At 35.0% G+C, this 12,455-nt stretch overlaps 1 protein-coding gene across 1 annotated transcript; it reads left to right on the top strand.

The window, feature by feature from the left end:
- The first annotated feature begins 3,149 nt into the window (after positions 1 to 3,149).
- On the top strand, positions 3,150 to 7,651 carry LOC147508504 (very-long-chain aldehyde decarbonylase CER3-like). The gene is made up of 11 exons (XM_086600995.1): positions 3,150 to 3,491; positions 3,599 to 3,819; positions 3,912 to 4,144; positions 4,228 to 4,447; positions 4,841 to 4,962; positions 5,216 to 5,472; positions 5,588 to 5,695; positions 5,935 to 6,141; positions 6,849 to 6,959; positions 7,064 to 7,237; positions 7,340 to 7,651. The coding sequence occupies exons 1-11, from the start codon at positions 3,441 to 3,443 to the stop codon at positions 7,493 to 7,495; spliced, it is 1,860 nt and encodes a 619-aa protein (XP_086457121.1). The 5' UTR covers positions 3,150 to 3,440; the 3' UTR covers positions 7,496 to 7,651.
- Positions 7,652 to 12,455: the final 4,804 nt, after the last annotated feature.

The following is a 12,455-nucleotide window of genomic DNA, read 5'->3' as shown; positions in this document are numbered from 1 at the left end:
TTCACAAGGCTCGCAGCAGCTTCAAATAGCCTCCGACTTTGAAGATTTTAGTTTTGAAGATTGCAATTCGGCAGATTAGGCTTTGAAGATTGTAGTTTGAGACCGAAGTTATTTGTTTTGTGTTGATGTCACCTCGTCTTTGCAAAAGAGCTTTTGTACACTAAAATAGATGGTATAATATCTGCTTTTCTCGAATGTTATAGAGGCTTTTCCTTTTTGCCTTTTTTTGTGACAATAATTATGTAACGAAACTCAATAACATGTTTCTCTTGTAGACTTAAACAACAATGAGCTGGTAGTGTATGAGATTTTGATCAATTTTGTGGTTAGGATGTTGTTTTAAAGTTCTTTTTTTCAAGTTATTTCTTGGCGGGTTCATACTTTAAAATTTTGGTTCTGCTGCAGCTAGGTAAAATATGCTTTGACGTGGTACTTGCAAAAAAAAACAATGAAATCCCACCTGCTTAGGTCTTCATCAGTGCTTTTCTGGTGCTTCATTGACATTAAGCAACAACATCCTTTTGTTTTTTAAGCTGATGTGGTGAAAAAAATAGTAGTTCTAACTCTACAGCTTCTAACTTCTGAGCACGTAGCTAGCTCAAGACTTTGTGTAAACTTTGTTGAGTGCTGACTTGACTGTGTGACAATATGTCTCGTTGTCTCTGTAGTCAAGAGCATACATTTACCTTTTAAAATACACATTGCTGGAAGATTTTTAAATTTTGTCACCATTTTGTCATGTTGAACAAAGAACAATCAACACAATTCATTTAAAAGCAATTTGATACATCATACAGACATAGAGTTGTGATCCAATTGAAACTGAAAATCCCATATTATGCTATCTTGGTTTAACCATTTTCTTGGTTATACATATTTGTCTTCAACTTTTCATTATCTCCAAAAAAAATTTATAACCTAGCTACGTGGAACAAAGAAATATATTTGTCGAATCGGCTGCAAAGTTCAAGAATTCAAATCCCTTAACTCGCGATCCAAATTCAGCAGCTTTTGAAATGTGACCGAATTACATAGACTATCCACACAAGACACTAATGACGTTGATCCGTGAGCTTTGAGGATTATAAAACTTCGAAAGGGATCTGCAACACACAAAAATACACTTTCCTTAATACCAACAACAATAACACAATAAAAAATGGAAAAAAAAAAAAAGGGTTAATGGAAAGAAAACTTAACACCAAGTCCACTGGATTTGGGGCAACCTTGACAACACTCTTCAGTAGACATCCTCTTCAGTCTAAGAAAGCTTCAATGCCAACACTCTGCAGCGAATGCCTCCAGCTTGAGCAATATATGTGATGGAAACGAGAGACATCATCAGGGCCCATTCCTTCAGGACAACTAACATAGAAATATGGCTTGAACCCATGAACGTTGCAGCAGACGCTATGCCCTAACAATATATAAAATAGAACACTTAAATTTCCCAATATTATCCAAAAATACATCTCTTTTACGTTCTCAATATCTCTGAACTGAATATCTAGTTTTTCTTTTACTCATTTAAAAAGGACTCGACGTCATGTGATGTTAATTATGTGATGTTGAAAGGACTCGACTCGACGATATACAGTAGTTCACCGAATATTCTAGTTCAAAACTCTAACAGAGTTCACCAAATATTCTAGTTTAAAACTCTGACAGAGTTCAAAACTCTGACACAGTTCACTGAATATGCTAGTTCAAAACTCTGACAGAGTTCACCGAATATGCTAGTTCAAAACTCTGACACAGTTCACTGAATATGCTAGTTCAAAACTCTGACAGAGTTCACCGAATATGCTAGTTCAAAACTCTGACAGAGTTCACCGAATATGCTACTTCAACGAACTCTGACAGAGTTTACAACTCGATGTTATTCAAAACTCTTCCGAGTTCAAAAATATGCTAGTTCAAAACTCGAATATGAGTTCACCAAATATGCTACTTCACCTCAACTCGATGCTAATTCAAAACTCTGACAGAGTTCACCGAATATGCTAGTTCAAAACTCTGACAGAGTTCATCGAATATGCTAGTTCAAAACTCTGACAGAGTTCACCAAATATGCTAGTTCAAAACTTGGATTGTCGCCGTCTTTAAACGAGGATATCAATCATATGAACAAAGATAACAATAAGCATCACGGAAATAATTGAAATCCAGAAGAGTGGGATTACTAAAAACTATTAAGGCAGTATAAGATGACTATTTGTAAATACAAGCAACTTCAACAAACCTAAGAACTCAGAGCTCTCAGATATTACAAAAAATGTTCAATTCTACTCATCTTTCCACAGATCAAAAGTAATATCAGCTTCATCAAGTACATTTAAATGCTCAGATAAGAAAGAAAGTTGATACAGATGAATCAAATTTTTGTTTATCAGATGAAGGAGGAAGTGATTGTAGAGAATCAAATAACATATGCAACTTGTATTGTATCAGATTAAGGACACTAGCGAGTGTAGAGAATCAAATTTTTTCTAATCAAATAACATATGCTTCTCATGTGTTTGAATATATCTTAAGAGGCAAGCAAGATCGTTTCTGCTAAAATCAGGATTCAGAAAGAGGGACTCTATTTCAAGGACCTGTAGCAATATGGAGTCTTTTAGTTATAATATTGTGTAGTTATATGTTGTTACGGACAAGAATAAATGTATACAACATGATGGCCTACTTGTATACAACATGATTTATACGATGATTATTAAACACCATTCAAACTTCAATCTTGTCTTTAAACCCAAATGAATTGATGAAGATTTATCAAATATTATTGAAGAATACGACATTAAACAAAAACCAAACTAATTAAACGAAAATCAAACGAATTAAAAGTGGTTGCTACCTTAATCCAGAAGCTTGGTACGGTTTGGAGAAGAAGAAGCCGAGAGAGAGAGTTAGCCCAATTTCGCGTTTTTGGCGATTTTGGTTTTTTGGATTTTGAAATAACGTAAAATTTTGAAATATCGAATTTTTTCAGTAAATTAGATCATCAGATCTTGAGGTGGGATCGGACGGTTGAGGTGAGATAAGAGTGGCAGTATAGCCAAACCGTATATATATATTCTTTTTGTCAGTAAACAAAAATTTGTATTGATGATAAGTGGTTGGGGGGGGGGGGAGTACATGAAGAGTTTACTTACAGTCTACGCACACAGCAGTAGCACTACAATAAATATGTTCTGGAACCTCCCATTTGGTTATCCATGGGGGGTTTTACACTAAAAATAACTCCGTCTTGCAAACTGGAGAAGCAAGATAATAGTTGCTATTAAAGGTTGAGTGGACGATAGAGAGATGAACATCATAAGAGCTTGAGCAATTAAAAGATATCGATCTTTCTTTTCTTTTTCTCTATGATCTCCTTTCCACCCCCTGAATATATAACAATATAGCATATTAAAGATTTTTCCATTTCCTTGGGGAAAATGGTTGCCATTTTGTCATCCTGGCCTTGGGAGAACTTGGGAAACTTGAAGGCATGGATTTAACTCTTCGAAACTCGTGAACTCATTTATTAATCGTCTTTGTTGCTTCATGGTTTGTTATTGTGACAGTCATACTGATTTTGTTTTCTTGGAGACAGTATTTGTTATATGGACCTCTCATTGCAGAAGTTCTGTATTCAAGGATATATGTGGATACTCCAAAGTTCGATTGGTGCGAACATATTCTCATTTTATGTGCTCTTAGAGGTGCGGTTTATACACTCTGGTGCTCTTACAATAATATGCACTTTCTAACCCGAAAATATAGAATTGTCCAACAAACCGTGGATTTCAAGCAAATAGATAGCGAATGGAACTGGTAATATTTTCAAATCTAGATTCAGTATACACTATATATAACTAGTCCCTACGGTTGTGACTGGGCATTTTTTGTTCAACTCTTTTTAACAGGGATAACTTTATTATTCTCCATGCTCTGATGGCATTCATGGCATGCTACACTTCCCCACTGTTTGCTACTCTTCCTTTATGGAATTCAAAAGGGTATCTTTTTGCTTTACTTCTCCATATTGCAATTGTAGAGCCATTGTACTACTGGGTACACAGGCATCTCCATACTGATTATTTCTTCACCAAATATCATTCAGTCCACCATTCATCTCTAGTTCAGCAACCTCAAACTGGTACTGAGCATTATAAACTTACTGTCTTCACTGGTTTCTCTTCTTACCTTTAGTTTAAGATTTTTTTGTTTAATTTGGTGCAGGTGGACACGCAACACCTTTGGAGCATATAATAATGGGGCTGATCATGGGAATCCCTATAGTAGGCACTTGTCTGATTGGATTTGGATCTCTAAGAATGATCTATGCCTATGTTTTGATGTTTGACTTCTTGAGATGCTTGGGACATAGCTATACAGAAGTTGTTCCGTCTTTGATTGTTACGACTCTTCCATTCCTTAAATATCTTCTCTACACACCGACGTAAGTATGTGTACATCAACGGATCAACTTAACACGCCAATATGTCATACATAGCTTATCAATTGAAAGTATGGATATGACTTCATGCTTTTGTAGTGTGGGAAGGGGCAGATCAAACCTCTCAAAGAAGAGTTAGAATTGCCTTTCGAGTCTATGCTGTTAAAGGAGCGTGCAGGCTCTGAAGGTGAGCCTAGGCGGCCTTAGTTCTAAGGCGCTAGGGGTGAACCTAGATCCTAGACGCATTTTTGACTACATAGATTCTAGTAGGATAGTTTGTTTATTTTGCCTGAAGCCAAATTTATTAGGATAAGACTTAATAGATTGTGAATAGTTAATTTATTGAGAAACAATTACCTTAACCAGTTTACCATTTTTGATGGAATCACTGAGCAGATACCACAATCTTCACCATAGGGAGATGAACACCAATTTCTGCCTGTTTATGCCTCTATTTGATGCACTAGGAGATACAGTAAATAAGAAGTCATGGGAGCTCCACAAAAAAATTAGCTCAGGTGCGTATGCAAAACCTAATAAGTAATAACCTTGTTAAGTTTTTGCATTTGAAGTATTGGTGTGGAAGGCATTATTATTTCATTGATATCCGGCGAACGTTAAGTTTATGGTTCCACAAATGGGCTAGGCAAAAGTATTCTGCTTCACTATAATTTACGCGATAAATAATATGCGAATGAATTTATGCATAAATTAAACTGCGATAAAGCTTATGTAGCAGCATACTGATGATTGGCTGTTCGATATATGTAGGGGAAAATTCAAGGGAACCTGAATTTGTCTTTTTGGTTCACTGTGTTGATGTAATATCCTCCAATCATGCACCTTTTGTTTTACGTTCTTTTTTGTCCATGCCATATACAACAAGGCTATTCTTGATACCCTTTTGGCCCTCTACATTCTTGATAACAATATTGCTATGGATTTTTGGTAAGACCTTTTTAGTCACCGGATACAATCTGAAGGGTCGATTGCATCAGTCATGGTGTGTTCCTAGATATGGTTTTCAGGTAGGTCCGGCCTGTCAGCTACAACTTTATTCAATGGTGAAGATATGTTATAGTTGCTGTATCATTATACTGATTATATATCTTGTTATAATGTTATGTTCGCCGGCCTGGTTAGTATTTCTTGCCATTTGCCAAAAATGGCATCAATTACCACATCGAAGATGCAATTCTTAGTGCCGATAGATTGGGTGTGAAGGTTATCAGCCTCGCAGCACTAAACAAGGTGGGATTATCTGATGCTTATTGTTTTCATTGTTATTAGTTATTACTATTATCAATACTGTTGAGCAGCACTGCTGAGTAGAGAGTAGTCATTAGCTAATGACAGAGCCAACTATAATCTCTAATTTGATTTATAATGTGTAAAGAGTACTCAACTCATTCTGCACCAGATCTATTTGTATTCTAGAATAAATCTTGTCTTGGTATTTCAAATGTTTTTAGTGTTTTTTTGTATTACAGAATGAATCTTTGAATGGAGGTGGAACGTTGTTAGTAGAAAAGCACCCAAATTTGAGGGTGCGTGTAACTCACGGTAACACCTTGACAGCAGCTGTTATTCTGAATGAGATCCCAAAGGAAGTGAATGAGGTATTTCTGACTGGAGCTACATCTAAGCTTGGAAGAGCCATTGCCCTCTGCCTTTGTAGGCGAAGAGTGCGTGTTCTGGTAAGCTCATTCTTAATAATCTGCTCCATTAAATAGAGCTATATGAAGTGTTCATTAGAACCAAAAGTCGGGACAAAATGAATTTATTTAATGGATTTGTGTTGAAACTTGAAACACAAATACAATAGCCTGCACATCTATGCACTTCCTTGAGAATAAAACATTGCATTCTTCTTTTCTTTTTTTTTTAATGGTTAGATGGTGCCAGGGGCGGATCCAGGATTGCCACTTAAGGGGGGCTGCTACAACTAACATACACTACAAATATTTTTTGGGGGAATTATATACACTATTATAACTAGTATTTTTTTTTTCGATGGTGGATTATATCCGCTCCTGGATGGTGCATAACTGCATATACTTCGGGTTCTAAGCAATTTTTATTTTTTATTATTTTTTATTAATTTTAACCGGATTTTTTCCTATCCCCTTTTCAGAAGGCAAACACCCCAAATGATTGCAAACCACCCATAATTTGGTGTTTTTTTTGCTAATGGGTAATTTTGATTAAAATTGGAAAAATGTACAGAAAGGGAGAAACAAAAGGAAAATAATACACTTTACTATAATTTGGTGTTCTCTTTATATAACCATACCAAAATTAAATCTCATCTGTATGTGAATATCCGCAAATGAAGACTTATCTAGTTAAATACTTAAATATTTGATTTGGTAAATAACAATTTAAAAATGTGTGTGCAATGCAGATGATGACCCAATCTGCTGGGAGGTTCCATAGCATTCAAATGGAAGTTTCGGAGGAACTTAGAGATTTCCTAGTTCAAGTAACAAAGTTCCAAGCAGCCCAAAACTGCAAGGTAAATTATAATGCGCTATATATCATATGCATTTGCATTTCTCCTTGTTTGGCACTCTCGTAGATGCATATACCTAAGCTCAATATTTTTTCACTTGTGATCAGACATGGATTGTGGGTAAATGGATCACTCCTGGACAACAACGTTGGGCTCCACCCGGGACTCATTTCAATCAATTTGTAGTTCCAAGTATTTTGGAATTCAGGGGAGATTGCACATATGGTAAGCTCGCCGCAATGAAACTGCCTGAAGACATTCAAGGCCTAGGAACATGCGAGGTACATCATCTTTTGTTTATCCAAGACTGAAAATCACGTTAATTATGTCACATATATGTTAATATATGGCTTCATATGTGATTAGTTGTTTGAGTTGTGCAGTATACAATGCCCAGAGGAGTTGTACATGCTTGCCATGCTGGTGGTGTGGTTCATCTTCTTGAAGGTTATACACACCATGAAGTTGGAAGCATTGATGTTGAGATGATCGATGTTGTGTGGAATGCTGCTTTGAAGCATGGCTTCAAACCTGTTTAATTATATTGTACTCTTGAACATCTTATCATGCTCATCTCCACAAATATTCTGTCATTTTGGTTGTATGTATTGCTAAATAAACTACTACTGGGTGCTGGGCCTCTGGCCCGTTGTACATCCACCGATTTAGTTAATGTGATTTGTTGAAGAGGACAAGCAGCAAAATGTACTATTTCATCACGATCCCAAAAGTTGTGGTGGGTTGTGGCCTTGTCGGTAATAAACGCCTGGCAGCCATGAAGTGATGGGTTGAATCAGGGACGAAATCTAAATGCCGGTACCAATATTAATACTCCCCCGGTCCCCCCTTTCTTCAATACAAATTTTTTTACTTAATGTGAAAAAAAAAATTGAATCGGGGCAAAAATGTCAGCTGATATATTAATATATCAGTGATATATATCAAAAATTAGATACCTGATATGGATTCTTTGATATTTTAGAGCCGAATATGAAACCTTTTTTAAGTTGATATATATTGCATCTTCCAATATATATTTTTATATTGGTAATATGTCTGATATATATTATTTGATTTTTTATTGTTTGGTTGATTTTTTTTTTAATATTTGATTGATAATTTCAATATATATCAGCTATCTATATAATAAAGCAGTTTGGTTTTTTATGCTGTTATATCAAGCGGTCCATGCTAGTGTGTATTTGGAATCCCGTTACCTGACAAGAATTTACATGTGATTTTTTCTTCCACTATCACACTGTTCTGCATGTGGGGTTTTCTTCCACCCCAAACTCTATGCGGTATAGAATTATTCTATGTGGTATATAATTATTTAGGGTCTCCCCCCTAAATACACACAAAAAAAATTCGGTCAACCTACTTTGATTATTTTTTGTGTGTATTTAGGGGGGAGACCCTAATTTCTCATCTAGTGGGGGGAAATCCTAATTGGCTCATCTAGTGGGGAGGTAATACTAGTTAACCCTTATTTTTATATATGAAGAAAGTGGATTCTTCAAATCCTCCGTACTAAGACTGATTCCCGGGGTTGTCACATCGTCCACTTCTTAATAGAGCTCCTGTAATATTTAATGGAGCTCTACATTGGATGATTAACGATGAATACTACAAGAGATTGTTTGGGAATTGGCCGCATTTGCATTAATTTGTATATAACACTTAAAAATTTGTAGAACACGATTGAAGGAGGTGATTTTTTTTTGGAAAAATTTAAACAAAAAATTGGAATTAAACTCTATTTGTTTCCAATACGTTCTGATTTTTTCTAAAAGTATTAGACATTGTATTTAAATGGCTAAGAATTGAGCTCTTGGGACAAAATGCATGTAAAACATTTTATGAGTTCGGGAATAGGTACATTTCTTATCTATTTCTTAGTGGATTCATGTGATGGATGGGAGTAAATTTAGGAAGTGGGAGTAGAATTTCATTATAACAAACTCAGTAGTATTTAGGTATGAGACATGTAAGTTCTTGGTTGTTAATACCAATTCAGTATGCCCTCAAGATATAAGCTGGTAAACTCTAGCCGCGTACCTTTATTGTTTTGTTACCACAAGAAATAGTTTCATATATTGTTTTGTTACTACAAGAAATAGTTTGCAATACATTTTCCCCCCCTTTTCCAGGTTGTTATTTACCTTTATTTGCAGCCATTGTATAGGTTGGGATGTATAATCATGGACTTATAAAGGTTGTTGAACATGCATGGGTTTGATTATTTTGTATTAAAAGATGGAAAATGTTTATAGCTAATATGGGTTTATGATCATTTGAGAATAATTTTGATATACTTGGTATTTAGACTCTTGAAACAATGGTTCTCAATGTAGATAATATGGTTTGAGGAGCTTTTGTTGAGCTATATCCTCTTTTTTTATTGAGCTCTATCATACATAGTGAATATTTGTGATTAATGTGCGTGGCTTAATTCATATTTACTTGAAAATTGGTGGTGCTTAGGATGCGGGGTATACTTAATAAGTTGTTCCGCCTGCCTAATAGATATGATGTCCCACACGTCTCAAAGCTCCTAAATCCTTATATAGCATTAGGCGTTGTACATCTCAATTAGATATATAGATATATGCATGTTTTTAATACAATAGAAAATTCTCACATGTAAATAAAATGTGTGAGAACTGTTGCTCTTTCAAGTAAATTCAATAGATACTATTTTTTGTACACGTTGTTTATAAGGTGTTAATATGTGGGAATTTATCATGCATAGCATGACAAATTCTTTTGTTAGTCGATAGTAACTATTCTAACATACTATCTTGACATACCTAGCCAACCATCAGATCAAACAGAGAATCTAACGTCTAGATCTACTTCTAAAAAACCAAACAAATGAATTGAAAGAATTGAAAAGGGGCGAAAATGTCATTTTGTTTTGCTAAAGAAAAAACCCCTTTTTCTTCTTCGTAGCTTTTACACCAAAAAAAAAACTCGTTCTTCTTCTTCTTCTCGAGGAAATCTCGTTTTAATTTTTTGTGTTCATTTTCAGTAAACATAGCTTCCCTTTTGGGACTGTTTACTTGTATATTTAGCTTCTTATTCTCTTCACCTTGTTCCTTGTGTTTTTGTATTGTTTTTATGGCCTCAACGTTTCTTATTTTGAGATGGTAGAACATAGTCGCAGTCTTTATTCCATATTTTCTAAATGAATTTGTTTTGCTTATGCAGCTGAGTCTGATTAGTTTGGAGATTCTACCTACTTTGTTTGCAGGACAAGGGTGAGAATTTGTAAGAAGATAGATAATCTGGTTTTTGAAGGTAAGAAGCCGTGTATAGATCCTGTTTTGGAGCAAGGGAAGAAGAAAAAAGTTAGCTATAAAGATGTTGTTGGTGAGCTGCTCAAGGATTGGTAGCATGCCTTATTAGTGGCTGGAAGGATTCTACATTTCGAGACAGCTTGACCATAGATGTCGTTTCTGAATGCGAAAAATCTTGTATAGTTAGCGTATCACTTTTGGTTGAAAACTTCCACAAACACTGGTTTATGTAAGTAATGTTACATGTGTTCAAGTTCAATGCTCGGTAAATGGCCTTATAGATGCAATCAAGTGCATTCTAATGCTCTGCCTCCCTAAAATTTTCCTTTAAGTACCTATGTCACATTGCATTTGCTTCGTGTAAGTTGTCACCCATGCATAATTTTTTATGAAGAAGAGTTAATTTATACGGGAACTATAAAAAGTCTTGTAACAATTATATGTTGTTATAAGAAAAAGATCAAAACGAGATTTCCATGAGAACTATAATGGGAGAATGGTTAATCTATTTTAATCTTTATATGATGCCCCAGTTGTGAAGAAAAATAATTGTATAGAAGTAGTCAATAAATTCAATACAAAGCAATTGAAGAGCTTTAGTTACTTTTTAGTGAACTTTTGGTGGTTGCCTATGTTGCAAGCGATGATGTGGTGCAAACTGCAAGGGTTTTTTCTTTGAATCCCTAGATAGGTATAGCGAGTTGAATACTAGGTGCAATGAGACATTTCTGCAACTGTAGACATGTTCTGGTATATTTTACAAAAACTAGCATGAGATAGGGATATTGTCGTGGCTTCACAAAATTAAGTCTTAAGACCTGACATGTTACACACCTACGTAAATACAGTAGCCCATAATAACTGAAGCAGGAGGACCTTATATCCAACTCAAGTAGCCTTTGTACCACCAGCTTAAACTTTTTATGCAAAAAAAAAGACAAAAACAAAAAAACACAGATGCATACTCACATAAATACTTATATGCTCCGAAGGAACAACAGATGTCTAGGGGATTGAAAAGGAAACTAAAATCTGCATTCATTCTCTATATCCCTCTTTTAACCCTCAATGCCTTACGGTACATGAATAATGTTAAAATTTTATTTATTTACATGACCTTGGTTTCGACCTTTGTATTTTTTGCTGCCATTACATCTCCATGTTATGCTGGTGAAGGTCATACTGCCAGAGAACGGATTTTCTCCTATCTCTGTCAGTCTATCCAGAGAACAACTCAATTATATATATATGGATGTGGTTTGAAAGGAAAAGTACTAACACATTTGTAGACTAACGAATGGTAGAACGATGAGGAAGGCCAATATGAGAACGTGTACTTGGAGCACCTTATACGAGTTTTTTTGGCTCTGCATGACGAATGTAGTAGATGAACTTACAACACTTCATTTTCAAAAGCAGATAACAAGTGGGTCATGGACGTACTAGCTAATTATGATGCTTTTGTTAATGGAAAGGGTTCCATCTCTAATTTCTTTATTAGGTTCTCTTTCTTGCGCTATGCTCTTTAGTATATTGTACTTATATTATGCACTGAAGTGGAAGCTAGATTTTAGTTTAATGTAATAGGGATTATATATACAAATGAATTTTTTTATTATTATTTTTAATTTAACATGTGTATAAATATTGATTAAAGGATCGTGGTTAGTTATTCAATATACATATTTCATAGTGTTGCTCAGTTCTATTGATTGTCTTCTTAGACATTGTTTAAGTTGTTGTATGATATATCATGTATAATATCAATATGACATATACATGTTCATTTTCGATGTCAAAAAATAGTGGAAACCATGCCAAATTGGTGTTAAATGCATGGTGTGTTTAAACATACGTTTAATTTAATAAATTCACCCATAATAACAATTGAGTGGCATCACCACGAGTAATTCTAGACTATCTATTATAATAAAACAAAATTGAAAGACAAAGAGCGGTCGTGGGGATCTGCGTTCTATTGGGAACAGATGTATGGCTGACATCGTTTTGAAACCGCTTTGAGAGTATTCTCAATGCCATTTAAAGTATGTAGTTAGTGAGTTAAATGATTTTTTTAACACAATTAAGAGGTTATTACATATTCTAGCTCCCACTAATTAATTTTTAGCAGATTAATTAGCCTTTCAACATGCCCAATATGCAAACGTTTTATTTCTTGAGTGGCCAGCGCCCGTTACTC

Source organism: Coptis chinensis, chromosome 3 (genome assembly GCF_015680905.1).
Source record: "Coptis chinensis isolate HL-2020 chromosome 3, ASM1568090v1, whole genome shotgun sequence".
NCBI classification, from domain to species: domain Eukaryota; kingdom Viridiplantae; phylum Streptophyta; class Magnoliopsida; order Ranunculales; family Ranunculaceae; genus Coptis; species Coptis chinensis.
This window is presented reverse-complemented; position numbering and strand designations above follow the sequence as displayed.

Coding starts and splice junctions, on each gene's coding strand:
- LOC147508504 (XM_086600995.1), top strand. CDS start 3,441: ATGGTTGCCATTTTGTCATCCTGGCCTTGGGAGAACTTGGGAAACTTG. Junction 3,492..3,598: donor AGAACTTGGGAAACTTGAAG/GCATGGATTTAA, acceptor TCTTGGAGACAG/TATTTGTTATATGGACCTCT. Junction 4,963..5,215: donor CCACAAAAAAATTAGCTCAG/GTGCGTATGCAA, acceptor CGATATATGTAG/GGGAAAATTCAAGGGAACCT.